The sequence below is a fragment of the Protobothrops mucrosquamatus genome, unplaced genomic scaffold (assembly GCF_001527695.2).
Source record: "Protobothrops mucrosquamatus isolate PMUCROS unplaced genomic scaffold, P.Mucros_1.0 scaffold109, whole genome shotgun sequence".
NCBI classification, from domain to species: domain Eukaryota; kingdom Metazoa; phylum Chordata; class Lepidosauria; order Squamata; family Viperidae; genus Protobothrops; species Protobothrops mucrosquamatus.
The window spans coordinates 743,053-768,378 of record NW_015386481.1 but is presented as its reverse complement, the minus strand read 5'-3'; the positions used below and the strand labels follow the sequence as shown (position 1 = coordinate 768,378).

The 25,326-nt window shown below is 48.4% G+C and overlaps 3 protein-coding genes across 3 annotated transcripts in view; 2 read left to right on the top strand and 1 right to left on the bottom strand.

The window, feature by feature from the left end:
* The window catches only part of VPS13D (vacuolar protein sorting 13 homolog D), a 67,391-nt gene extending 64,026 nt beyond the window's left edge, over positions 1–3,365 (top strand). The window contains exons 68-70 of the mRNA XM_015812740.1: positions 474–605; positions 1,577–1,817; positions 2,545–3,365. Of these exons, the coding sequence (XP_015668226.1) occupies positions 474–605; positions 1,577–1,817; positions 2,545–2,676 (505 nt within the window). The 3' untranslated portion in view covers positions 2,677–3,365. The remainder of the gene's footprint in view (positions 1–473; positions 606–1,576; positions 1,818–2,544) is intronic.
* A 3,909-nt stretch (positions 3,366–7,274) lies between these two features.
* DHRS3 (dehydrogenase/reductase 3) lies at positions 7,275–12,988 on the bottom strand. The gene is made up of 6 exons (XM_015812774.1): positions 12,791–12,988; positions 11,291–11,434; positions 10,551–10,670; positions 10,092–10,330; positions 9,171–9,296; positions 7,275–8,074 (listed from the first exon to the last, which is right to left on the bottom strand). Exons 1-6 carry the CDS (start codon positions 12,986–12,988, stop codon positions 7,990–7,992), a joined length of 912 nt encoding a protein of 303 aa, XP_015668260.1. The 3' UTR covers positions 7,275–7,989.
* Positions 12,989–20,916: 7,928 nt separating this feature from the next.
* LOC107284647 (arylacetamide deacetylase-like 3) lies at positions 20,917–24,379 on the top strand. The gene is made up of 4 exons (XM_015812739.1): positions 20,917–21,093; positions 21,620–21,836; positions 23,027–23,090; positions 23,605–24,379. The coding sequence occupies exons 1-4, from the start codon at positions 20,917–20,919 to the stop codon at positions 24,377–24,379; spliced, it is 1,233 nt and encodes a 410-aa protein (XP_015668225.1).
* The last annotated feature ends 947 nt before the right edge of the window (positions 24,380–25,326 follow it).

Below are 25,326 nucleotides of genomic sequence, written 5' to 3'. Positions count from 1 at the left end.
ATGTAATTTCGAACAGTCACTAAACGAGCCGTTGTAAGAAGCAACGGATGGAAACTCATCAAGGAGAGAAGCAACCTAGAACTAAGGGGAAACTTCCTGACAGTTAGAACAATTAACCAGTGGAACAACCTGCCTCCAGAAGTTGTGGATGCTCCAATACTGGAGGTTTTTAAGAAGAGACTGGACAGCCATTTGTCTGAAATGGTATAGGGTTTCCTGCCTGAGCAGGGGGTTGGACTAGATGACCTCCAAGGTCCCTTCCAACTTTACTACTACTATTACTACTACTACTACTACTACTACTACTACTACTATTATTATTATTATTATTATTATTATTATTATTATTATTATTATTATAAGTCAAGCACTTCCTGGACGTGGAACCTGGAGACGCCCTTGGCCTTTGACCCCTCGGCCCCAGCCCCTGTGCTGCCCCAAGTGACCCCGTCCTTCCTCTGTGTGATTGACAGGACCCAGGCCGAGCGGATACGGAAGCCGCGGTGTTGCCGGGGGCCGCAAGGCCTGCTGCCCCGCTACTCAGAGAGCCAGGCGGAGGGGCAGGAGATCCTCTTCAAGCTGACGGACAACATTCAGGATGAGTTGTAAGTACACCGGGTAGGCGGTTCCCCTCGGAGGGGACGCAATCCTCGCGGGCAGCCTCGCTGCGGCCTGGCAGGGAGTCCCCGACTTACGACGGTCGCATTCCCGGCAATTCCACGATCAATGTGACTTCTGCCGGAGGCAGAGTTTTTTGGGGTGGGCATTGGGGCCATAAATTCCCTGTCAATTTATTTAAATTTGATTTTTATTTGCTGCTTTTGAGGGGGGCGGTTGCATTTGCTGAGATTTTTGGATTTGCAACTAGCTGGGTTGAAAAGCTGGCAAAGATTTTAGGGATCACCAGGGGCGTCTTGCGCCGGAGAGCTTACTCGGTGTCCAGAAATAAGCAGACTTAGTTTTACACACACACACAAACACACACACACCCGAAAGTAATTGAATTACTCAGCAATGTTTTTCAGAAGTGGAACAGGGAACTTAGCTAGGGAAAACAATGTGGAATCACTTAGTACAGGAGAACTAAGATATTTTGAAGGGGGGGAAAAAAAACCAAAAACTTTTTTTTTCTTTTAGAGATTTAACTCCGAAGAAAAATATGCAGATCACTAGGACTTTTTTTTTTTAAAGAAAAGGGGGAAAAAAATCAAATCACAAGAATTTAATTAGGGATGGGGTCCGGGCGGGGAGAGTCTGGGGTTTCCCACGACAAAAACGGGCACCGCAAGTAACAATAATTCAGTGAGTGACTGTTTAAAGTTACAGCAGCACTGGGAAAAGGCGACCCAGGACCCATTTTCTCACTTAACGGCGTCCCCGTGGTCACGCGATCCAAATTCAGACGCTTGGCGACCGACTCGTGTTGATGACGGTTGCAGCGTCCCGGGGGGACGGGGGACGAAAGGGGTCAAGATTCTCAGCTTGACCAGCTGCAGGTTGTAAACTTCTGCCGGAGCAGAGAATTCTGGGAAATGTAGGCCCAGGATGAGCCCAGAGCCCTTCTCTCCTTGCCCAGCTTCATCGCGGTGGAGAACGTCGACCGCTACTGCGTGATCATCTCTTCCAAAGCGGTTTACTTCCTCAAGAGCGGGGATGCCATGGACCGGGAGGCCATCTTCCTGGAGGTCAAGTACGACGACCTCTACCACTGCCTTATCTCCAGGGACCACGGACAGGTCTACGTCCAGCTGACCAAGAAAGCTGTCAACTCTGCCAGCGGCGTGGCGATGCCCGGCCCGTCGCATCAGAAGCCCATGGTGAGCGGCCGCTTGGAGGGTTTGCTTTGTTGGCATGGAAGGGAGGCGGGGGGCTCAGAGTGAAATAATTTGGCTTGGGAGAGGAACTCACGGGGTTTTGGGGAAAACTCTTGTGAAAAGGTAGGCCTCGACTTATGGCCGTCGTTGAGCCTGAAATTTCCATTGTTAAGCGAGACAGGAATAGAATAGAAATAGAGTAGAAATAGAATAGAATAGAATAGAATAGAATAGAATAGAATAGAAAATATGGAATGGAATGGAATGGAATGGAATGGAATGGAATAGAATAGAATAGAATAGAATAGAATAGAATAGAATAGAATAGAATAGAATAGAAAATATGGAATGGAATAGAATAGAATAGAATAGAAAATATGGAATGGAATGGAATAGAATAGAATAGAATAATGCAGGAATAGACATTTAGAATAGAATAGAATAGAAAATAATAATAATAATAATAATAATAATAATAATAATAATAATAATAATAATAATAATAATAATAATAATTAATAATAATAATAATAATAAAACAGAACAGAACAGAACAGAATAGAATAGAATAGAATAGAATAGGTTGTCGAGGATTATCTGAAGTTCTCAGCCAGCGAGCTGATCGTGAGGACTATTTTTTAAAAAAAAATTTAAAATATATTTTATTAGATTTATATTTATTTTTTTAAAAGCAGCCCTGGTTGTTTTCTCTCTCCCCCCCCCCCCCCAGGTGCACGTATCAGCGGAGGACGTGGCCGTCCGTCTCTGCCAAGAAATCAACTATGCAAAGAGCCTTTTCTACGAACAGCAGCTGATGCTCCGGTCCAGCGAACACCAGGAACAGTTAGAATTGGATTCCTGACCCAGAGAAAATGTGGGGACACACACACACACACACACCCTCCTTCAGCTCAGTCAGAGAATCTGGCCCCTCCCCAGGGCGTAGGAATAGGGAAAGCTTTGGGTGAAGCAGAGAAGCTTTAAAAAAAAGTCTGCAGGGGAAAAAAAACAATCTTGCGCTGCGGGCCGCTCAGAGTCACCAACACTGGAGACCCATTAAGAGGGGGAAAAAAAACCTGGGATTTTCTTAACCATTTGTGTATATATAGTATATATATATATATATATATACTTGTGTGTATGATGTGTAGATGTATCTCTTGATACACGTACCTTACACACCGGCGAGGTTGTATAAAAGTCTTTTTCGTGTAAAGAAATGATAGGAGAAAGTTATATTGCACTGATTTTGAGCATTTGGGGAAAGGGCATTTTTTTCCCCCTCTTCCTTTCCCTGGAAGCCACAAAGAGATAAGAGCAGGGGGGGGGGCGGAGAGACCCTTAGCCTCCCTCCCCCTTGGGGCAGCCTGGCCAGAATTTGGGCATCTCAGGACAGGACAGGGCAGGGGGGTTCCTGATCTCCTTGGGCGAGAGAGGGTTGCCCACTCAGTCCTGCCCAGGACCAGGCTAAATTTTGCTTTCCGGCATCCGGATTGGGGGAAGGGGAGTTTTAAGGAGACCGAACGAGAATGCCGGTTTAGAAATGTAATATTGCAAAAAAAAACAAAAAAAACCACCTGCAATCTGACCCTGAGGATGAATTAAAGAAAAAAGAAAAAAAAAACACGACTGCTCCTGGAATCTTGCAGTTATTTCCACAGTAGTCGTGGGAGCTCCATCACTGGAGGTTTTTAAGAAGAGAACTGGACTGCCACTTGTCTGAAATGCTCTAGGTTCTCCTGCTCGAGCGGGGGCGGGGCTGGACTAGAAGACCTCCAAGGCCCCCTCCAGCTCTTACTCCGATCGATTGGCTTGGGCTGAGCGGAAGCGACCGGCCAAAGCCAGCCAGCTACTTCCCCCCCCCCATGCCTAAAAGAAGACTCACAGTTTTCTCCTCGTTTACAAGTGGCATTTTGCAGCCTCCGTCACAAGCCTCGCAAAAGCACAAAGCAGGACAGGCGCGCCTCGGATTTACATACCTGCCAAAGAATTTGTTTGGAGAGCCAAAAAAAGAGTGATCGGGAGGGAGGGAGGGAGGGGTTTGGGGGAAAAAAATGTACTTTTGGCAGCCCCGGGATAAGAGAAGGCCACAAGCAAAGGGCCAACTCCGCCGTATTTCTGCAAAATACGATTCCAGCGAGAATGTCTTGCTGTGAGATCCGTGTGGACATTGGGCTAAGCGAACAAACAAGAGTGCAACCGAGGCTCGTAGCTTAAAATACCTCCCTTTTCCCCATTTCCCCCCCCCCCACCCTTCCCCAAAGTAGAAAAATTCTACCTAGTCCTAGTGGATAATCGCTTAAATAGGAGCCAGCCGCGTCCGGCAGTTGCCGAAAGAGCCAACACGGTCCTAGGCGGCATGAACCGAGGGATATAATCGAGATCAGGTGAAGCGTTAATACCACTTTACAAGGCCTTGGTAAGGCCACACTTGGATTATTGCATCCAGTTTTGGTGACCACGATATTAAAAAAAACGTTGAGACTCTGGAATCAGAGTGCAGAGAAGAGCAACGAAGATGATCAGGGGGACTGAAGGACAAAACATAACAAAGGACGGTTGCAGGAATTGGGGATGTCTCGTTTAATGAAAAGAAGGACTGGGGTGACGTGATAGCAGCGTTGCAGTATTTGAGGGGCTGCCACGAAGATGGGGGGGGGGGGTTGTCAACCTATTTTCCAACGGATGGAAACTAACCAAGGAGAGAAGCAACGTGGAATTAAGGAGAAACTTCCTACCAGTGGAAAGAATTAACCAGCGGAACAGCTTGCCACCACAAGATGTGGGTGCTCCTTGATTAGTTCCCATCCACTGTTTCTTAATAATAATAGTATTATAATAATAATAATAATAATAATAATAATAATAAAGTTGGAAGGGACCTTGGAGGTCATCTAGTCCAACCCCCTGCTCTTGTCTTGCCTTCTGGGGCTTTGGAAAATAAATTAACCTCTTCTTTTTGGCACCCCTCAAATACTGGAATACTGCTCGTTCTTCTTTTCTCTAGACTAGCCAAACCCCAAATCCGGCAACTGTTCTTCCTAAGTCTCAGCCTCCAGGCGGCCTTTAATCTGACCTTTCCCCACCAGGCCGTGCCCCCCCCCCTGCGCCCCCACAGACGTGCCTCCGGGGTTTCAGGCTGCTGGGCCTGGGAAACGCCAGCCAGCGGGGAGCAAGCGATGCCGCCAGCCTTCCCCTCGGGCCATTACTCTCTTTGATTGACACTTTAATGAGGGTACGAGGGGGTCTCCCCCCCCCTGCTGGGGGGCTGGTTCATGCCCCGTTTATCTCACCGTCTCGCTTAGCCAAAAATAGCCGGCCGGCCTGCATTTCACCGGCCTGTGACCTACCATGATGGATTGAGTGGCACAGGGGACTTGGCAGCTGAAGTGTGTAGTAACAGTTTCTCCCTGTCAGCACAACACAATGGATTTGCTGAGCCCTGGGTTTTCCCTGCGCCCCCCCCCCCCCTTCCACTCCCATTCCCCCCCCCCCCATTTGGGAGTCCTGTGTCTTTTTCTTTCTTCCTTTCCGCCAGGCGGGAAAGAGAGGGAGCGAGCTAGGAAGAAGAAGAAGAAGAAAAAAGAAGAAGAGGAGAAAAATGAAAAATCAGGCTGAAATCCTGTCTTGGAAAGAGTGTGAAGCCGAGAGGGAAATTTCCCTTTTTCTGGTGTGTTGTGTAGAGGTTAGAAGGGTGGCTGTGGTGTCCTTGGTGCTCGCTGAGCTGGGTGGTTTCCTTGCAGACGTTTCGTGACCCAACTAGGGAACATCATCAGTGCTAGAAGGAAGGAAGGAAAGAAAGAAAGAAAGAGAAAGAAAGAAAGAAAGAAAGAAAGAAGGAAGGAAGGAAGGACTGACTATGGTGTCCTTGGTGCTCTCTGAGCTTGGCTGTTTTCTTGCAGACATTTCATGACCCAACTAGGGAACATCATCAGTGCCAGAACGGAGTTGGGTTTCCCCTCATTTAACATACGGCAAGCCACTAGTATATAAAGAGAGCACACGGCACTCCCTTCCAGCACTGATAATGTTCCCTAGTTGGGTAACGCAACGTCCGCAAGAAAACCACCAAGGTCGTCTCAATTGTGACAATCCAAAGTTTACAACGGCACTGAAAAAAATGTGGCTTTAGGACTGTTTTTTCACACTTGGCGACCGTTGCACCATCCCCACAATCCCGTGATCAAGATTCGGACGCTTGGCCACTGACTCAAGAGTTACGACGGTCACAGGTTCCACGCGGATCCTCTTTGGGGACCTTCTGGCCATCAAAGTCATGGGGGAAGCCAGGGTCACTTCACAACCGGGCTACTCAAGTCACCAACAATTCCCTCGACGAGAAAGGTCGCAACATGGGGCAAAAAACCCCATTTTCCCTTAAAGAAGAAGAATTTGCTTCAACTTTACGCTTAAGAGGAATTTGCTTCAACTTTTTGCTTAAAGAAGAGGAATTTGAGGCGGGGCTATTGGCACAGCTCTTCACCTGCCCCGGGCTGCCAAAGCCAGCAAAGCCGTGGAAATCACCTCCGAGACCATAATCCTGGGAACCGGCAGGGCGTTGCTCCTTCTTGCCTTCTTGGCTTTGTGCTCTTGCTTTGATTTTGGTCCCTCCCCGTTGAGACGGTGGCTCTCCAGGGCTCCCCACCTGTATCTCACCCTGGGGAGGAACAGGTTAGCCCGCCCGGGTGAAAAGTTCATCCCCAGCCCAGCCGCCTCTTCCCTCCGGCTTAATTTATCGGCTGTTTGGCTAACCCTGCTCTGAACTCCGCGCTCCGGCTGACGTGGGCTAGAGGCGGGCGCCCAGCCTAGCCTGGATGCTCACTCACCCTTTGACTTGTACGGGTAGTGCAAAAGGGAGGGAGGGGATGGGGGGAAGAGGCCAGACCCCAGGAGGGGATAAGAGAATAACAGAGCTGGAAGGGACCTTGGAGGTCTTCTAGTCCAGAGGTCCCCAACCTTTTGGGCACCAGGGACCGGCTCCTTTTTCGCAGACCGGAGAGTGTGCGGTTTGGTGTGCTGCCTGCATCCCGTGGATAGAGCTCTGCTTGTTTGTGCGGACCGGTGGCTGGCATGCCGCAGCCCGTGGGACTAACTTAAGACCTGCAGTGATTCACTGAACCACAGGGGCAAGGAAGGTCATAAAACGGGACAAAATTTGGCATCATGAATTTCTCAGCGACATAAATTTGGGGGTCGTAAATTGAGGACGCCCTGTGCTTTGACCACGTTTAGGCACACGTACACGCAAGCGCCAGCAGCCGGTCTGCTGTTCACAGTGAACCACAAGAGCCAAAAAAAAAAACAGACTCTCCCAGAAATATTTCCTGGATTTATGGGCTCCCTGCAGAATGACAGAATCCTAGGGCCGCGTGGGACCTTGGATATCTTCTAGTCTGACCCCCCCTCCCCTCCGCCGCCCAAGGCAGGAGACAGTCTGGTTCTCTCCCTCCCTCCCTCCCCTCCACTCGCTGCTCCCTGCTGTCAGTCAGGCCCAATAGCCCAGGAGGTTTCCATCGAGGTCAAGCGTCCATCCACCAATAGCTCAGGAGGTCTCCATCGAGGTCAAGCGTCCGTCCACCTTGCAGCTCGTACAGTTGTGTAGGGCGAAGGAGGTGGGTGTCTGCGGGTCTTGTAAACGTAGGTTGAGTCTCTCCAACAGCAGAGACGTCAGCCAGAAATGGGAACCCTTCCATCTGAAGTTCACGTAAAACGCATCGCTCTTCAATGGGACCATGGTGGGTGAGATGCAGCTTTCCTGGGAGATCCCAATAAATGGAAACTCTAAAAATAGGCATTTATGCCTCCTGTGAAGATGGGCCAGCCGAGGACAACCGAAACTCCTTTTCTTTCCAAAGAAGGACCTCGGGAGCCATCTTCTTGCCTGGAAATGGGGTGGTGGAAGCCAAAACAGGCCTCCTTGGTCATCCCAGAGACTCAAAATGGAGGTGATGGAAACCCTCTTGAGATGCCTCCAGCTGAGGGACAGCTCTAAACTTCTCGCGAGCTAAAAACGATGGAGCCTTGGAGCCCTAAGAACATTGCCCTGGTGGGTTCTGGTTTGTTCGGTCTTCCGTGGTGGGTGGACCGGTCCATCCTTCGGAGACCTCTTTGCAACCCAGGAGAAGAGGGAGACCCATCTCTGGAGGGAGACCAAGGTTCTGATGGCCATCCATGTTTAAGTCCGTCCTTTGAAAGTGTTCATACAGTGGTAAGTCCCGGAAAACCTGTGGATTTCTTCCAGCGCCGTTTGTGGGAAGATGCTGCCAGGGAAGAAAGAAGAGATGGGATTTGGCATCTTGGAAGAACTTAAAAACTGGAGAAACATGATGCTTCTTACAATCTGCAGGCACGGACAACAGAAATACTCAAAGATGGTTTTCCAAAAGTCAACGTTCTTGGTCGGTTGGTTTTTTTCCCCCTTGAAAACCTTTTCACTTCTCATCCAAGAAGCTTCTTCAGTCCTCAGAAGAAGTTCAGAAGAAGTTCTTCAGAAGCTTCTGAGATGAGAAGCAAAATATATTCAAGGGGGGGGGACAAGAAAAGCCAGTTGACTTTTGGGGGGAGGAAAAAAAAAGCATCTTTGGGACAACCACGACCTGGATTGATGGAGAACCTCCATAGATCTACCAGGTAGGAAATTCAGAAGTCTGAGTCTTGGGGAAGGGCTGGATAAGCTCGGAAGGACCACCTGCTTTGGCTAAAGTGGTTCTCCAGAAGCTCCTGTTAGGAGCTAGCCTTCTTCAGCAATTGGTGGGTAAAGCTAGGGGGGCTTCACTTCTGCCCCCCCCTCACCCCTGCTTTAGATGAGGATCAGACTTTTGGCAGCTTTAACACGCGGCAAGGAATGGGGTGGTAGGTCTTGCCTGGCAGGCAGCCAGCGGATTTCAGGAACTTGGCTGCCTTCCCTCTTTCGGTAGCAAGGGGACTGGGCTTCTTGGCCCACCCACCCCTTTCCTGGAAGGCTGATGAGCAGAAGAAAACCCCAGCCAGAAATGCAAGCATGTTAGGACTGGGAGGGAAGGAACACTGTCTGTTTGGTCCAGGAATCCCCCCATGAAGTAGGTCTGGGAGGGGGGGTCTGCAGGAAGGGGGTGCGAAAAGGTCAAGACGGAGGTTGCCCTCCACAGGATGGAAGCCTCGACTCTTCTTTTGACACGCTCTTGGATTTTTTGAGAAAAGGGAGGGAGGCAGGGAGGAAAGAAAGAAAGAAGGAAAGGAAGGAAAGGGAAGGAAGGAAGGAAGGAAGGAAGGAAGGAAGGAAGGAAGGAAGGAAGGAAGGAAGGAAGGAAGGAAGGAAAGAGAGGTTCCAGGTTCAACATCTCCTTGGAAGAGTTGTGTGCCTGAGTGAAGAGTTACCTTTTCAGGAGAATTAGGATGTGCATCGTCCACGGCAGCAGGAGGAAGGCTTGGTTCCGCTGAACGGCCTCTACCGTCCTTCGGGCCACCATCTCCGGCTTTAGTGGAGGAAAAAGATTGGGAAACCTGGAGGAGAAACCAAAGTCCACCTCAGAAGGACCCCTCCAAGGCTGACTTCCAAGCATCCTGCAATTTGGATTAGCTTTCACACAACATGCTCAACCCGTCTTCAGAAGGCGAGGGTGACGCAACCGAGCTCTTTATCTTTTCTCTCTCTTTTTTTTATCCTTGCAGGAATTTGCATCCATTCTTCTTTTTATTTAAGCCAAGGTACTGGATGCAGAACGTCCTCGCCTTACGACAGCCTTATAAATGACTGCCGCTTCGGTTTTTAAATTTGTCTCCTCCGAAACCTGAACCATTGCTGGGTATTTCCAACAATCCATTTTTGTGGATTGTATCAATCCCGCCAGATTATTTTCTCCTAGAGTCTCCCCCTTCCCTCTTCCTCTTCTCTAGACAGCTTTCCAGAGCTGTCACTACCAGCTGTTTTGTGGGTGCCAACACCATCCAGGGGACAGAAAATGCCCAAAGCAGAAAATGCCTCTTTGCGGCATCTTCTGTCCGCAAAGACCACCATTCCCGTGCCCGAAAAGTCCTTCAAATTCTGACATTCGTTTGTTTCTCCAATAGCTTCGAGGAGAATTCTTTAGTTCAATGTTTCTCAACCTTGGCAAAATAAGATATAAGATGAGTGGGATTTATAAGATGCAGGGACTTCAACTCCCAGAATTCCCCAGCCAGAAAACCACTGGCTGTGAAATTCTGGGAATTGAAGTCCACAAGTCATAGTTGACCGAAGTTGGGGGAAAAAATGGTCTTAAGCGACGGGGAATCGAGTCAAATTCTATCGGCACCCACCTGATCCGCATGCCTTGAAACATCTCCGTGCTGGTGTGGAAGGGCAGGACCGTGGTGGCGTTGACCCCTGGACAGTCCAGGAGTCCGAGGGTCAAACTCTCCATGAAGGCAAAGGAAGAAGCTTTGGAGGTACAGTAATCCACGGCGCCAGGAATGGCCGACAAGGCGAGGACAGAGTTGAGACAAACGATATGTCCTCGCTGTAGTTCCAGCATCCGTGGCAGGAAGGCCTTGGTGGTCTAAGAGGGCGAAACAGAGTTGGCACAGGGGGCTTGGGGCGGGCAAAGGGGCAGCATGCCAGCCAGTCTTTTGGGCAAGACCCCCCTCCTTCCATCCGTCTCTCCTACAGTGTCCACGGTCCCACACCCTTTGGTGCTGGGCAGCCGTTTCAGGGTGCCCCTCCCGGCGGGGCCCGTTCCATAGTCAGCCTGTCCCAGAAGGGAAAAGGGGTGTCCGTACCCAGAACTGCCCCAGGGTGTTGATGTGTTGTGATTTCAGCAGGGCGTGGTCATCACTGTCCATGAGGGTCTTGCCATGGACAACCGCTGCATTGTTCACTAGGATGGTGACATCTCCCACCTGGAGAGACGGAAAGGAAGGAGGGATGGGATGGGAGGGGAGGGAAGGGAAGGGAAGGGGAAGGAAGGAAGGAAGGAAGGAAGGAAGGAAAGATGTGATGGATGGGAGGGAAGAAGGATGTGATGAATAAATGGATGGATTGAAAGGAAGGATGTGATGGAAGGAAGGAAGGAGATGCAATGGATGGGAAGGAAGGATGTAATGGATGGATGGATGGATGGAAGGAAGGAAAGAAGGAAGGAAGAAAGGAAAGATGTGATGGATGGGAGGGAAGAAGGATGTGATGAATAAATGGATGGATTGAAAGGAAGGATGTGATGGAAGGAAGGAAGGAGATGCAATGGATGGGAAGGAAGATGTAATGGATGGATGGATGGATGGATGGAAGGAAGGAAGGAAAGAAGGAAGTGATGGATGGGAGGGAAGAAGGATATGATGAATAAATGGATGGTTGAAGGAAGGAAGAAGATGCAATGGATGGGAAGGAATGATGTGATGGATGGAAGGAAGGAAAGATGTGATGGGAAGGGAAGGGAGGCCATAAAATCAGAGCTGTCCGTGTAAGTCTCCATTTAACGACCTAGCCCTTTTTGCCTGGGCAACAGTGACCCCCAACTCACCTTTTCCCGGACGGCCTTGGCCTGCTGGTAAACCTCTTCCCGATTGGCCACGTCACAGACGAAATAGTGGCCCTCGGCGCCCATCGCTCCAATCTCCTGCGTGGCTTCTTGCAGGCATTTCTCCGTCCGGCCCCAGAGGATAATCTGCAAGAGAAGGTGTGGATGGATGGACGGACGGGTGGAAGGAACAGCTTGCCTCCAGAAGTTGTGAGTGCTCCAACACTGGAGATTTTTTTTAAAAAGATCCCCTTTCCTAACCTAACAACCGCAGGGATCCCCTTAACAACGGTGGCAGGAAAGGTCGTAAAACGGGGCAAAACCCGCTCCGCACACACCTCCCTCGACCACAGAAAATCTGGGCTCCGTCGTGGTTCGTAAGCCGAGGAATTACCTGCGTTTTAGCCACATGACTCAATCCGGTTCTGGGCGATCAAACTTCAAAGGATGAAGTTATTTTCGATAGGTTAAACAAAAGCACACACACACACACACACACACAACAAGATCTCCTTAGCTGCCCACAAATCTCTCCTTTGCTTTCGGCAAGCCGAAACAAGAATCTCCTCTTAAGGCATCTCTCTGATGTTTAAAGGTATGAGATTTACACACACCCCCTCCCCAGGCACGCACGCCTGCAAACACACCCACCCACAACTAAATGCTTTCCTTGCTCAAGTAGAGACTTGACTGCGATTCTTCTCCCCCCCCCCCCCCCCCCCCGTCTTTGCCGGGAGCCTCGCCAGCAACTAACCCGAACCCCACAAACAGACCAAGACAGTTTCATACAGCTGCAGCCCCCACCCACCCACCCAAAATCCCATTCGCTGAGTGCTGTTTTGGGGTGCAAAGGAGCCCCCCCCTCCAAAGGGGAATTGCGCAGCTTAAAAGGCAGCCTTGAAAATGTGTTCTAAGAGTGACACACACCGTCCCTGGATCCTGGCTTAATCAGCCTCCAACTCGGCTTGTTTGGGTTCGCTTTCAAGCTGCAGGCCTTAAAGTCCACGGCCAGGAGGTTTTCACAGAATAACAAGAGTGGGAAGGGACCTTGGAGGTCTTCTAGTCCAACCCCCTGCTCAAGCAAGAGACCCTGGGCCATTTCAATCAATCAATCAATCAATCAATCAAAATAGGGCTGGAAGGGACCTTGGAGGTCTTCCAGTCCAGCCCCCTGCTCAAGCAGGAGACCTTAGATCTTTTCAGACAAGCGGCTGTCCAGTCTCTTCTTAAAAGCCTCCAGTGTCGGAGCCCCCACAATTTCCGGAGGCCGGCCGTTCCGCTGGTTAATCGTCCCCAACGTCAGGAACTTCACTTCATTTGCAGCGGCAGGATTCGAACCGGGCACCGGGCAAGCTTCAGGCCACTTTTTGGGGGGCCCAGCGCGGCCCGGGAATAGGGGTGAGTCTTGCGGACCCCCAAAAGGCTTCCTTGGGGAGGGGGGCGGTCTCGCGGAGCCCCTTCTCCTCCCCCTCCCCGCAGCTGACCCCCCCTCCCCAGGCTCACCTTGCGGGCGCCGCGCCGGGCGAACTCGCGAGCCAGGGCGCGCCCGATGCCTCGTCCGCCGCCGGTGATCAGCACGCAGTCGGCGGCCAGGTCGCGGGGCTTGGCCGGCAGGAGGCGGCCCAGGAGCGCCCTGGCCGTCTGGAGCAACATCTGGCCGAGCAGCAGCAGCAGCGCCGCGCCCAGCCGCCCCCACCCCATCCTGGGCAGCCCCCCGGGAGCCGAGCGGGACGTTGGGCGGAGGTCGTGGACCCCAAGACCCCCCCCTCTGGCCAAGTCGAATCCCCCGCCCGGACCCCCCCCAAGACCCCCTGGCCAAGCCCACCCAAGACCCCCTGGCCAAGTCGATCCCCCTCCCGGAGTCCCCAAGACCCCCTGGCCAAGCCCACCCAGCGCCCCCCAAGACCCCCTGGCCAAGCCGATCCCCCTCCCGGGTGCCCCCTGCCCAAGCCGACCCTCCCCCGGAGCCCCCAAGACCCCCTGCCCAAGCGCCCCCCCTCCCGGAGGGTTCCAAGCCGCAAAGACCCCCGAAACTCGCTCCCTCGGGGGGGGGGCTGGTTTTGCAGGAGGGTCCAAGGGCGGGCGGGCGGGGGTGGCTTCTGGTTCTGGAGCCCCCCTCCCCGACTTTTGGCCAAGAGGGTCCCCGCGGTTGTCCCGGGACAGCCCTGGAGGAATTAGCCCGGGGGGTGGGGGGTGAGGGTGGGGGGGGGTCTGCCTTGCACGGATCGGTTGGGCTGGCGCTGCGGATCGGGCTTCACTCCGGATCGAGGTCTGGCAGGGCTGCGCGGAGCAGGTTTTATAAAGCAGCGCGGAGTGACAGCAACGGCGCCCGGGGGGGGTGGGAAGGGGAGGGGAGGGGAGGGCGAGCTCCGCCCCCTGGCCCCGCCCCTCCCTCCCTGGCCCCGCTGGGGGGGGTGGGCTCGCCCTCCTCCCCTGCAGCGCCGCCCCCAGATGGCCCCGCCCCTCCTTGGCTTTTGCAAGCGGGCGCCCGGCGCGAATCCTGCCCGAGCCCTCCCCTCTCGCGCAAGGGGGGGGCTTCTCCCCCCTCCGGGGGTCTCCCGACCCAGATCCCTCCCCCAGGCTGGGCGAGGCCGGTCGGGGGTCCCGCTGGAGGACTCGGATCAGAGCCGGTTCTGGTTCTGAAGCTCTCTCCAGTGGGGGAGGGGGGTTCTTTGGGGTGGGCTCAGGTATTTCTCCCCCCCTCCACATTTCAGCAACTTTTAAGAGAGGTGGACTTCCACTCCCAGAATTCCCCAGCCAGGGAATTCTGGGAGTTGAAGTCCCCCCCCACACACACACCTCTTAAACTTGCCAAAGTTGACCAGGCTCAGAGGGAGGATCTGAACCCGGCTCTCTCCACCCCTGAGGCCTTTCCCTTGACCTGAGCTGACTTCCCCAGAAGACACGGAGTCCTCGACCTCGGTTTGATGTGCCCGAATGCCCCCTTTGGAGGTCTTTGCGTGTGGCTCTCGCACCGCACACTAGCCTCTTGTGAAGATGTGAACACACACCTTGCTCACATTCGCACCCCTGACCTGGATTACTACAATCGCGAAGATGAGCAGGCCAAAACTACGGCAGGGCCCAGCAAAACGGAAGGAAGAGATTGAACAACCGTTTGTCTGGAATCGTCTAGGCGGGTCTCCTGCTTGAACGGGGCTGGACTAGATGACCTCCAAGGTCCCTTCCAGCTCTATTTTGATTGATTGATTGATTGAAATGGCATAGGGTCTCCTGCTTGAGCAGGGGGTTGGACTAGAAGACCTCCAGGGTCCCGTCTGACTCTGTTATTCTGTTAAAACCTCCCTGGCCGTGGATTTTAAGGCCTGCAGGCTTGAAAGCGAACCCAAACAAGCCGAGTTGGAGGCCGATTAAGCCAGGATCCAGGGACGATGTGTCACTTTTAGAGCATATTTCCAAGGCTGCCTTTTTCAGCTGCGCAATTCCAAAATTTCCCTCCTTAGGGCTGGCCCAGCAGGAAATGCAGAATAAAGGCTTTTTTGCAACCCCTGCCTTATCTCCTCCGGGTGAAGGGAGGCATGTTGTAACCCCACTCTTATCTCTGTTTGTTGAGGGCAACTTTTCCTGGGCCTCCCCCTCCTTTTAAACCGGCCTTTTAAAGCCAATCTTTGCAGCCAGGCATTCATTCCTGCGGAGAGATTTTTGATTCTCTCCCTGTTGTGAGCGGTGCCATACAAAACACGTATTTATTTTTTTCCCCCCAACTGTTCTCCCAGCGAGAAAAAATTAACCGCATCAGCACACTTATCCCAGCAGGTTGTGCTCAGAAAATAACACAAATAGGGGAGAGAAATATCTTCAGGTTGTTGTTGTTGTTTTTTCTGATGGAACATTTATGATCAAATCTTTTCCTGAACCGGACAATTTATTTATAAATGAGATGGTGAGACGTTAAAAGGTGGAGATTTAGCAAGCGAAGGGGGGATATTGCTAGCCCGTGACTTCTTTAGTAATAATAATAATAATAATAATAATAATAATAATAATAATAATAATAATAATAATAATAATAATAATAATAATAATAATAGAGTTGGAAGGGACCTTTGAGGTCATCTAGTCCAACCCCCTGCTCAGGCAGGAAACCCTATTGTATATACCATTTTGGACAAATGGCTGTCCAGTCTCTTCTTAAAAACTTCCAGTGTTGGAGCATTCCTTACAACAAACTTACAACAGTTTGTTAAGTGACCGTCCGAAGTTACAAGAAAAAAAGTGACTTAGGACCATTTTTCACCCTTAATGCCCTTTGCAGCGTCCCGCAGTCATGTGATCTGGGCAACTGACTCACATTTACGACGGTCGCAGTGTCCCGGGAGAACGTGATCCTATTTTGCAACCTCTTGTAACAGGGAAGCCAGATTCAATGAACAACCCTGTGACTAAAATGAAGAACTTCCGCGATTCACTTAAAAACCGTGGCAAGACGGGTCATAAAATGGGGCAAAATTCACTTAACAGATGTCTCGCGTAACGCTAGAAATAGTGGGCTCCTTCGTGGTCATAACCGAAGGACTGCCCGCATTATAAAAATTAATCAGCTTGCACTAGTAAAAAACAACAACAACAACAAAAAACCCATGCTCTGAAATTATACGTAGGCCAGAAATGCGTATCATATTCTCTGTACGAAAAAGAAATCCAGAAAAGTATATTTTATTTTTTTGGGCGAACCAGGCTGGAACAAATCTCCGGCTGGAAGAACAGTCAGACTTAAGACAAGACAGCAACACAACAGGGTTGGGTTAATTGTTATTGCTTTTTAAGGTCAACTTTTAAAAGATGAATGATTAACTTTGGCAGGGATTTTTTTCCAAGCCTGTTTTTGGTCGGCCTTGTTTTCTGTCGCTTTCAGTTGCAACTTGGCAATGTCCAAGCACAGAGGGGGGGAAAAATGATTTTTTAACGTTTAATGTTGTAAGGTTATTTTTTAATCCCATAACTTTCATATATAAATAAATACATACATACACACATGGTAATTGGGAAACTACTTTCAACTCCATGTATTTCTTTCCTTCCTCCCTTTTTCCCTCCTTCCCTCCCTCTTTCTCTTTTTCTCTCTCTGTTCTTCCCTTCCTTTCTTCCTCCCTCCCTCCCTCTTTCTCTTTTTCTCTCTCTGTTCTTCCTTTCCTCCTTTCCTCCCTCCTTTTCTCTTTTTCTTTCTGTTCCTCCCTCCCTCCCTCTTTCTTTTTCTCTCTCTCTGTTCTTCCCTTCCTCTCTTCCTCCCTCCCTCCCTCTTTCTCTTTTTCTCTCTCTGTTCTTCCTTTCCTTCCTTCCTCCCTCCCTTTCTCTTTTTCTTTCTGTTCCTCCCTCCCTCTTTCTCTTTTTCTCTCTCTGTTCTTCCCTTCCTCCCTTCCTCCCTCCCTCCCTCTTTCTCTTTTTCTCTCTCTGTTCTTCCTTTCCTCCTTTCCTCCCTCCTTTTCTCTTTTTCTTTCTGTTCCTCCCTCCCTCCCTCTTTCTCTTTTTCTCTCTCTGTTCTTCCCTTCNTCTCTTTTTCTTTCTGTTCCTCCCTCCCTCCCTCTTTCTCTTTTTCTCTCTGTTCTTCCTTTCCTTCCTTCCTTCCTCCCTCCCTTTCTCTTTTTCTTTCTGTTCCTCCCTCCCTCCCTCTTTCTCTTTTTCTCTCTGTTCTTCCCTTCCTCCCTTCCTCTCTTCCTCCCTCCCTCCCTCTTTCTCTTTTTCTCTCTGTTCTTCCTTTCCTCCCTTCCTCCCTCCCTTTCTCTTTTTCTTCCTCCCTCCCTCCCTCCCTCTTTCTCTTTTTCTTTCTGTTCCTCCCTCCCTCCCTTCTTGCCTGCCTGCTTGGCTGGCTGGCTGCAACTCCTAGGAAGTAATACAGAACTGGCCCGATTTTTCCTGAATTTACAATCCTTGGGCGCCATCTAGTGGCTGCCAGCGGTTTAGCCAGCAAAGGGAAGTGACCGTATCAGACAGTTCGTCACTTGCTTGCAAAGGTGGGCAGCTGTATAAATTAGATGAATAAATATCACATTTGCTTCAACACCTATTATTTTTGAGAGAGAGAGAGAGAAAGAGAGAGAGAGAGAGAGAGAGAGAGAGAGAGAGAGAGAGAGAGAGAGAGAGAGAGAGAGAGAGAGCGAGCGCCTGGCTCTCGTTCTAAGCAACCTCAAATTAAAAATAAAGTGTTAAGAGTGTGTCTCTTGGCCATCTTAATAGTCTCAGCTTTTCCGGTGCGTCCTCCCTTTCAACGAGAAGTTGCACGACAAGATTGCGAGGCATTTGCGGGTCAAAAGCTGCACTGAAAAAATTCAGGGTGTTGCCAAACCTGTTGTTCTGTTTCTGTTTGCGGGTCTTTGTGTTCTTTGTTAGCTCCTTCCGTTCTTTCCCTTCTGCTGTCTGCCATGTCCACTATCTAGAGGGTTTGTTTTGCCAGACGTTGTGGCTGCGCCATCCCTGGAGGTTGTGAAGAAGAGACCGGACAGGCCAATTTGTCTCAAATGGCCTAGGGTCTCCTGCCTTGAGCAAGGGGTTGGACTAGAAGACCTCCGAGGTCCCTTCCAGCTCTTATTCTGATTGATTGATTGGTTACTGACAATTGTTAGGTCTGTGGAGGGGGGGGGGTTAGGTGGCAGGTGCTACTCTGAATTTTAAAGAGCAATCATTATTGTTAAATTTATATGCCGCCCACCTCTCTGTCCGGAGGGGATAAGAGCTATTTCTGAGGACCAGGCTCACACCAACCTACAAATGCCAACTTTTGACATCACGGAGCCTGGCGGCTGCGTAAGAGTCAGGAAAATTGCCGGCCAAATCCATTATATTTTCCCCTTCCTGCTTTTCTATCCCTGGGCTTAACGCCTCCGTCAGAAGGAAATGGGCGTGCAGCAGAACCGGCCCGGCGTTGGGAAGAGAGGCTCGGATATCCTGTTTGCATCCAGAAATCACCACTTGGTGCAAAGTTATCAGATAGGAGGCGAGACGCTAACCCTTAAAATTGCAGGACTAGCATCTTGAACGGGATCCAAAGCAGGTAGATAAGGGAACCTGCTCATCTGGAATTTGAAAAGGAAAACAGCAACAGCAGAGGGAGGGCCTTTTTTTTTTTTAGCAGAGGCAAAGATTTTATTTTATTTGTATTTATTTTATTATTTTATTTCTTTATTTTGCTTTATTACTTTATTTTTTATTTTGTTTTGTTTTATTTTTTATTTTGTTTTGTTTTATTTTTATTTTGTTTTATTTTTATTTTGTTTTATTATTTTGTTTTATTATTTTTTATTTTACTTTATTTTACTTTATTTTATTTTACAATGTTCATTTATTTTATTTTATTATTTTGTTTTATTTTGTTTTGTTTTATTTTATTTTATTATTTTATTTTTTATTTTGTTTTATTATTTTATTTTATTATGTTTATTTTACTTTATTTTATTTTACAACAGTCATTTATTTTATTTTATATTATTTTATTATTTTGTTTTATTTTACTTTATTTTGTTTTATTATTTTATTTTATTTTATTATTTTGTTTTGTTTTATTTAATTTTATTATTTTATTTTTTATTTTGTTTTATTATTTTATTTTATTATTTTTTATTTTACTTTATTTTATTATTTTACTTTATTTTATTTTATTTTACAACGTTCATTTATTTTATTTTATTTTATTTTATTATTTTGTTTTATTTTGTTTTATTTTATTTTATTTTATTTTATTATTTTGTTTTATTTTATTTTATTTTATTTATTTTATTTTATTTTGTTTTATTTTGTTTTATTTTATTTTGTTTTATTATTTTATTTTATTTTATTTTATTTTGTTTTATTTTGTTTTATTTTATTTTGTTTTATTATTTTATTTTATTTTATTTTATTTTGTTTTATTTTGTTTTATTTTATTTTGTTTTATTATTTTATTTTATTTTATTTTATTTTACAACCGTTCGTTTAGTGACTGTTCAAAGTTGCAACGAACGGCACTGAAAAAAAAGGGACTTTTTTTTTTTTGCACACTTACACCATCATTTCCACATCCCCGGATTGACATTCGGTTGCTTGGGCGACTGACTCATATTTACAACGGGCGCAGCATCCCCAGGGGGTCACGCGATCTCCTTTTGCGACCTTCTGTCAAGCAAAGTCAATGGGGGAAGAAGCCAGATTCACTTCACAACCGGGTCACTAACTAATCAACTGCAGTGATCTCCTTAACAACTGAGGCAAGAAAAGGGGGGAAATTCACTTAACTAGTGTCTCACTTAACGACATAAACCGTTGCCGTAAGTTCGAGGACTAGCTGTGTGCTCACTTCTCTCCACCACTCAATTTCAGAGATTAAAAAAAATGTTCCCAGACTTTTTGCGTGCCCTGAATTGCGCTGGGCAAATAACGCTATCCGCCCTTCTAATGTGCAAAGGAATGCTCTGATAACGTTAACAATGGTGGCAAGTATTTGTTTACTTGCTAATCAAATTTATCTATCTGCCTATCTAAAGAGAGGTGACTCTGGGCGTGCGGACAGCAATTAAATAAAACTCTGGTAGAAAAACACTCATTGCAAAAGACTCGCTATCAAAATATGAACCATCCTTAGGAAGAAAAATGGTCAAAAGATGGAAATATACAGCCACAAGCAGGAAAAAAAAAATATATCAACTACAAGTAGAATCCTAGGGCAGGCAAGGGACCTCAGGGGTCTTCTAGCCAAACCCCCTGCTCAAACAGGAGAACCATATCAATCAATCAATCAATCAATCAATCAATCAGAATAGAGCTGGAAGGGACCCTGGAGGTCTTCTAGTCCAACCCCCTGCTCAAGCAGGAGAGCCTCTAGAGACTCTAGACCATTTCAATCAATCAATCAATCAATCAATCAATCAGAATAGAGCTGGAAGGGACCCTGGAGGTCTTCTAGTCCAACCCCCTGCTCAAGCAGGAGAGCCTCTAGAGACTCTGGACCATTTCAATCAATCAATCAATCAATCAATCAATCAATCAATCAATCAGAATAGAGCTGGAAGGGACCTTGGCGGTCTTCTCTTAGCTGTTCATTGTACCGTTTAGCCTCCAGATCATCTTCGTTGCTCTCCTCCACACACTTTCTAGGATCTCAACAACTTTTTCGCGTTGTGCTTGTCCAGAGCTGGACGCAATATTCCACGCCTGGGCTCACTAGTGCACTATACAGTGGTGGTCTTCTTCTGGTGGTCTTGATGCTGTCCCTCTGGTTGATGCAATGGGCAGAAAGAGGACCACCTGCGAAGTCCACAGAGGTTGGAAGAAACACCTGTTGGGCCCCGAATCTTGTCTTCCTCCACAGCCTCCCACAGAGCACGTTGAGCACGAGAAGTTTTGAGTCACGGGGGGGAGGACTCCCGATTTTCTGACCTACAACCAAAGTAGGCACCTGGGTGACTTCCACATTCCAACCAACACTGTTGGAAACCGCCTTCCCCGGGCACAATTATCCCAGGGATTGAGACGTCTGCATGTGGAGGTGTGCACAGCAGCCAGAAATCACTTCATAAACAAGCCCACAGCTTCAGAAGGAAGGCCATCCGTCCTCTGGAGAACCTCTGGAGAACTTCTGGAGAAGTTCCATCGTCTTGACTCGTGGTCTCCGTCTTGGCAAAGGCCATCTCCAAAACGAAATGGGATATGTTTTGGCCGTTCTCTATGGCGGAGCTGCTGCCCTAGGGCTGGCCCTTTTATTGCTGGCCTCCTGGAGCATTTATTACGATTTCATGCGGACCAAGATCCCGCCGGGATTGCGCCAGCCGTTTAAGTTGCATCTCCTTCACGTGGGGATCGTGATGATCTTCACCCTGGTAGGTCTATCGTGGTTTAAAAGTTTACGCCGAGCTTCTGAAGTTTGTGCTTGCAATGGAAGAGAAAAAAAATAAGAATTAAACTTTGGTTTTGGGGTTTTTTTTGGCTCCTCGGATAGGTTTATGGTTAGGAAAATGGCTCGCGGTTACAAACTGTTGCAGCCTCCCCGGGGTCACGCGATCTGAATTCAGATGCTCGGGAACTGACTCGTGTTTATGACGGTCGCAGTATCCCAGAGGGTGTGTGTGTGTGTGACGTGATCCCCTTTTGCGACCTTCGGACAAGCCCGGTCAGTGGGAAAAAGCCAGATTCACTTAACAACCGCGTGTCTAACTTAAGAACTTCCGCGATTCATTTAACAACGGTGGCACGATTCCTTTAACAATTGTGGTCGTAACCTGAGGGCTACCTGTATTGACACTAACCAAATATACCAAGTTTTTAACCGAAGAAGTGAACAAAAACGGAAAAAGGCTCCCCAAATTTCTTCCTGACCTTTTTCCTCTTCTTTTTTTGGGAAAACAGGGGAAGGCCTTGGAGATTTTGCGCCTGTGCAGGCAAGTCGTTTTTATCCGATTCCTGATCACTTTGAAGAAATCTAAGACCCATCCAGGAGTTTCCGCCAAAGATTTTGTCTTTGATGAGATCCCGGTCCGGGTTTATTACCCCAAAACCTCCTGGGCTGGCCGGAGAAAAGGGTTCGTGTTCTACCACGGAGGAGCTGGCATGATCGGGAGCATCCGTAAGTGGCCCAGCCCGAGACGGGTGGCTTGGGAAGTTGAATAAATCGATAGAGAAATAAACAAACCAAAGGGTGGCTGAAAACCTCCGATGCCCTCAGCAGCCATCTGGAGGCCGAGAAAAATGACGGGGGATAATTAGAACAATTAGACAGTTAGAACAATTAACCAGTGGAACAACCTGCCTCCAGAAACGGGGAATGCTCCAACCCTGGACGTTTTTAAGAACAGACTGGACAGCCATTTGTCCAAAATGGTGTAGGGTTTCCTGCCTGAGCAGGGGGTTGGACTAGATGACCTCCAAGGTCCCTTCCAAGTTTTTTTTATTATTATTATTATTATTATTATTATTATTATTATTATTATTATTATTATTATTATTATTATTATTATTATTAATTATTATTATTATTATTATTATTATTATTATTATTATTATCATTATCATTATCATTATCATTATTATCATTATTATCATTATTATCATTATTATTAATTATTATTATTATTATTACTACTACTACTACTACTATTACTACTACAAAGGAGAAATTATGAGGGAGGGAAGGAAGGAGGAGAAGAGGGAGGGAGGGAGGAAAGGGAGGAAGGTAGAGAAAAAATGGATGGATAGAAAGTATACTGTAGATAATAGATGAGAGAGAGAGAGAAAGGGAGGGAGGGAGGAGTCAGAAAAAGGCAGGCAGGCAGGAGAAAAGAAAAAAGGGAAGGGAAGGAAGAAAAAGAAGGAAAGAAGGAAGGAAAGGAAGTAAAAAGAGAGGGGGAGGAAAGGAAAGGAAAAGGGAAGGAAGGAAGGAAGGAAAGAAGGAAGGAAGGAAGGAAGGAAGGAAGGAAGGAAGGAAGGAAGGAAGGAAGGAAGGAAGGAAGGAAGGAAAAGACACGAAGGTGCAGAAAACAAAGAAAGCCAATTTAAAGAAACGTCTCTCCATTTTCCTTTGCAACAATGACCCATATAAACGTGCCTCTTCCTCTATAGTTACGGCATCCTTTATATTTTTTCTATGGTATACTCTGATTTTTTTTTTCTTCTTCGAATCATCAAAACTCTACATCGTAATTTCGTTGCCTTCCAGTGTCGGGCAAAGTCGACAGAGGGATTTTCATACCAGTGCAGTTCAAAGGCTTTGATGGTTACCTCTGTATTAATCTTGATTCCCCCTCTCCCCCCCCCCAGGTTACTACCAAGACATCACCAGTAAAATTGCCAAGGAGAGTGAAGCCGTGGTGGTCGTGGTTGGGTGAGTGACACGCCACGCTCGTCCCGTGTAAACCTATGTGCTCATGTCTCAAGAGGAAATGTGGACTGAGTTTGTGGGGAGATGAGGAGGAGGAGGAGGAGGAGGAGGAGGAGGAGGAGGAGGACGAGGACGAGGACTGTGGGGTCCTTGGTGCTCTCTGAGCCTGGTGGTTTTCTTGCAGACGTTTCATGACCCAAACAGGGAACATCATCAGTGCTAGAAGGGAGTGGAGTTTGCAGAGAGGAGGAGGAGGAGGAGGAGGAGGAGGAGGAGGAAGACTGTGGGGTCTTTCGTGTTCTCTGACCTTGGTGGTTTTCTTGCAGACGTTTCATGACCCAACTAGGGAACATCATCAGTGTTAGAAGGGAGTGGGGTTTGCTCTCTGTTTATATACCTCCATACAACATCTGCAGGTAAAACCTCCAAACTCAGAGACCACCAAGGACCCCCCCCCCAGTTTGACCCTCACCTGCCAATTATTCTGCCAGTAATTCTTTTCCTGGTGATTTTGCAGCTACCGCCTATCCCCGGAGCATCCCTTCCCCACTCAGTGGCAGGACTGTTTGGCTGCCACCGTGCACTTCATGAAACACGCCGAGGAGCACGGCGTCGACCCTTCCCAGATCGCCATCGGGGGGGACAGCGCAGGAGGCAACTTCGCCACCGTAATCTCACAAGTACTTCTCGGATGCCCGGATCTCCCCAAGCTTCGCGCTCAGGTCCTCATCTACCCCGGACTCCAAGCGCTGGACTTCAACCTCCCGTCGTACCAGCAGAACGCGGTGGTTCCAATCTTGTTCCGGGACAGCGTGGTGTACTATGGACTGAAGTACTTCTTGAAAGATCCCTCACTGGTCGACGATATCCTGAAGGGTTCTCATGTGCCGGATGCCTTTCGGCAGAAATGCGAAAAGTGGCTCAGTCTGGACAACATCCCAGAGAAATTTAAATGCCGCAAGTACGAGAGACGCCCGTTGGGTCCGTTCAAGCCGGAGATCCACAACCAAGTGCCATTTCTCCTCCAGACCACCTTTTCGTCGCTGTTTGTCGAAGATGCTATCTTGAGACAGTTCCCGGAGACTTTTATCGTGAGTTGCGAGTACGACGTGCTTCGGGATGACTCTCTGTTGTACAAGAAGCGGCTGGAGGAGAACGGAGTGAAGGTCACCTGGTTCCACGCCGAGCAAGGCTTCCATGGGATCATCAATCTCTGCAACATGAACCTCGTCCAGTTTCCCGCGGGGGTGGAGATACTGGAGAAGGTGGCCGACTTCGTCCACAGTTTATGAGACACCCAGACACTTCTCGCATCGCTTTAAAGTCCCAGGGCTACAACCAGTGGTGGGATTCAAATACCTGAACAACCGGTTCTCTGCATGGTTGCAGGCCTGGGCCTCCGAGGCCTAGAACGGACTTCCAGAAGTGGCATCCACGCACTTCCGATAGGCCGTTCTAGGCCTGGGAGGCCTCCTCCAGGCCTCCGAGGCCTAGAACGGACTTCTGAAAGTGGCATCCACGCACTTCCGGCGGGCCGTTCTAGGCCTGGAAGGCCTCCTCCAGGCCTCCTCCAGTGAGTTTCCCGCCATTTTACAACCTAAATCACTAAATAACATAACTTTTGGCCTCAGTTGTCGTCGTAACTCGAGGATCCTGCTTTCCAACTGTGGATGAACCATTTGTGCTTTCGACCACTAGGTGGCAGCAAATAGCAAGAGATCGGCTCATTGCTCACCTGCTTCTTCCGTTGATGAATAAACCAAAGAATTAAGTTTTTGTGATTCCTATAATGTGGATAAAAACCAAGTTATGCTACGCTGAAATGAAATCAAATATAAAAGAAAAAAGTCTACCAGGGATAGGATTATAGGAACAGGATTATAGGATTATAGGTCAAGCCTCAGTTGCATTTTCAAATTATGTCTCCTGCTTGAGGAAGGGGTTGGACTAGAAGACCTCCACGGTCCCTTCCAGCTCTGTCTTTCTGTCATTCTGCCCTGTCCTTTCCCTCTAATTTCCCCACTCCGTCCTTCGCGAGGAACCTCGACTGGACTACTGCAAAGCCATCCGTGTGGAGCAGCCCTTGAAGGCGAGCGTGGCCACAATTTCGGCAATGCGGCTTCTGTCCTCGTTCTTATTTTGAAAGGCCAGGTTTACTTTAGATAAGGTCTTACCAGCCCTATCGCCCAGATTGTGCTACGTGTGACTTCGCTGTTGAGCTCAGGCGTAATTTGCAGAC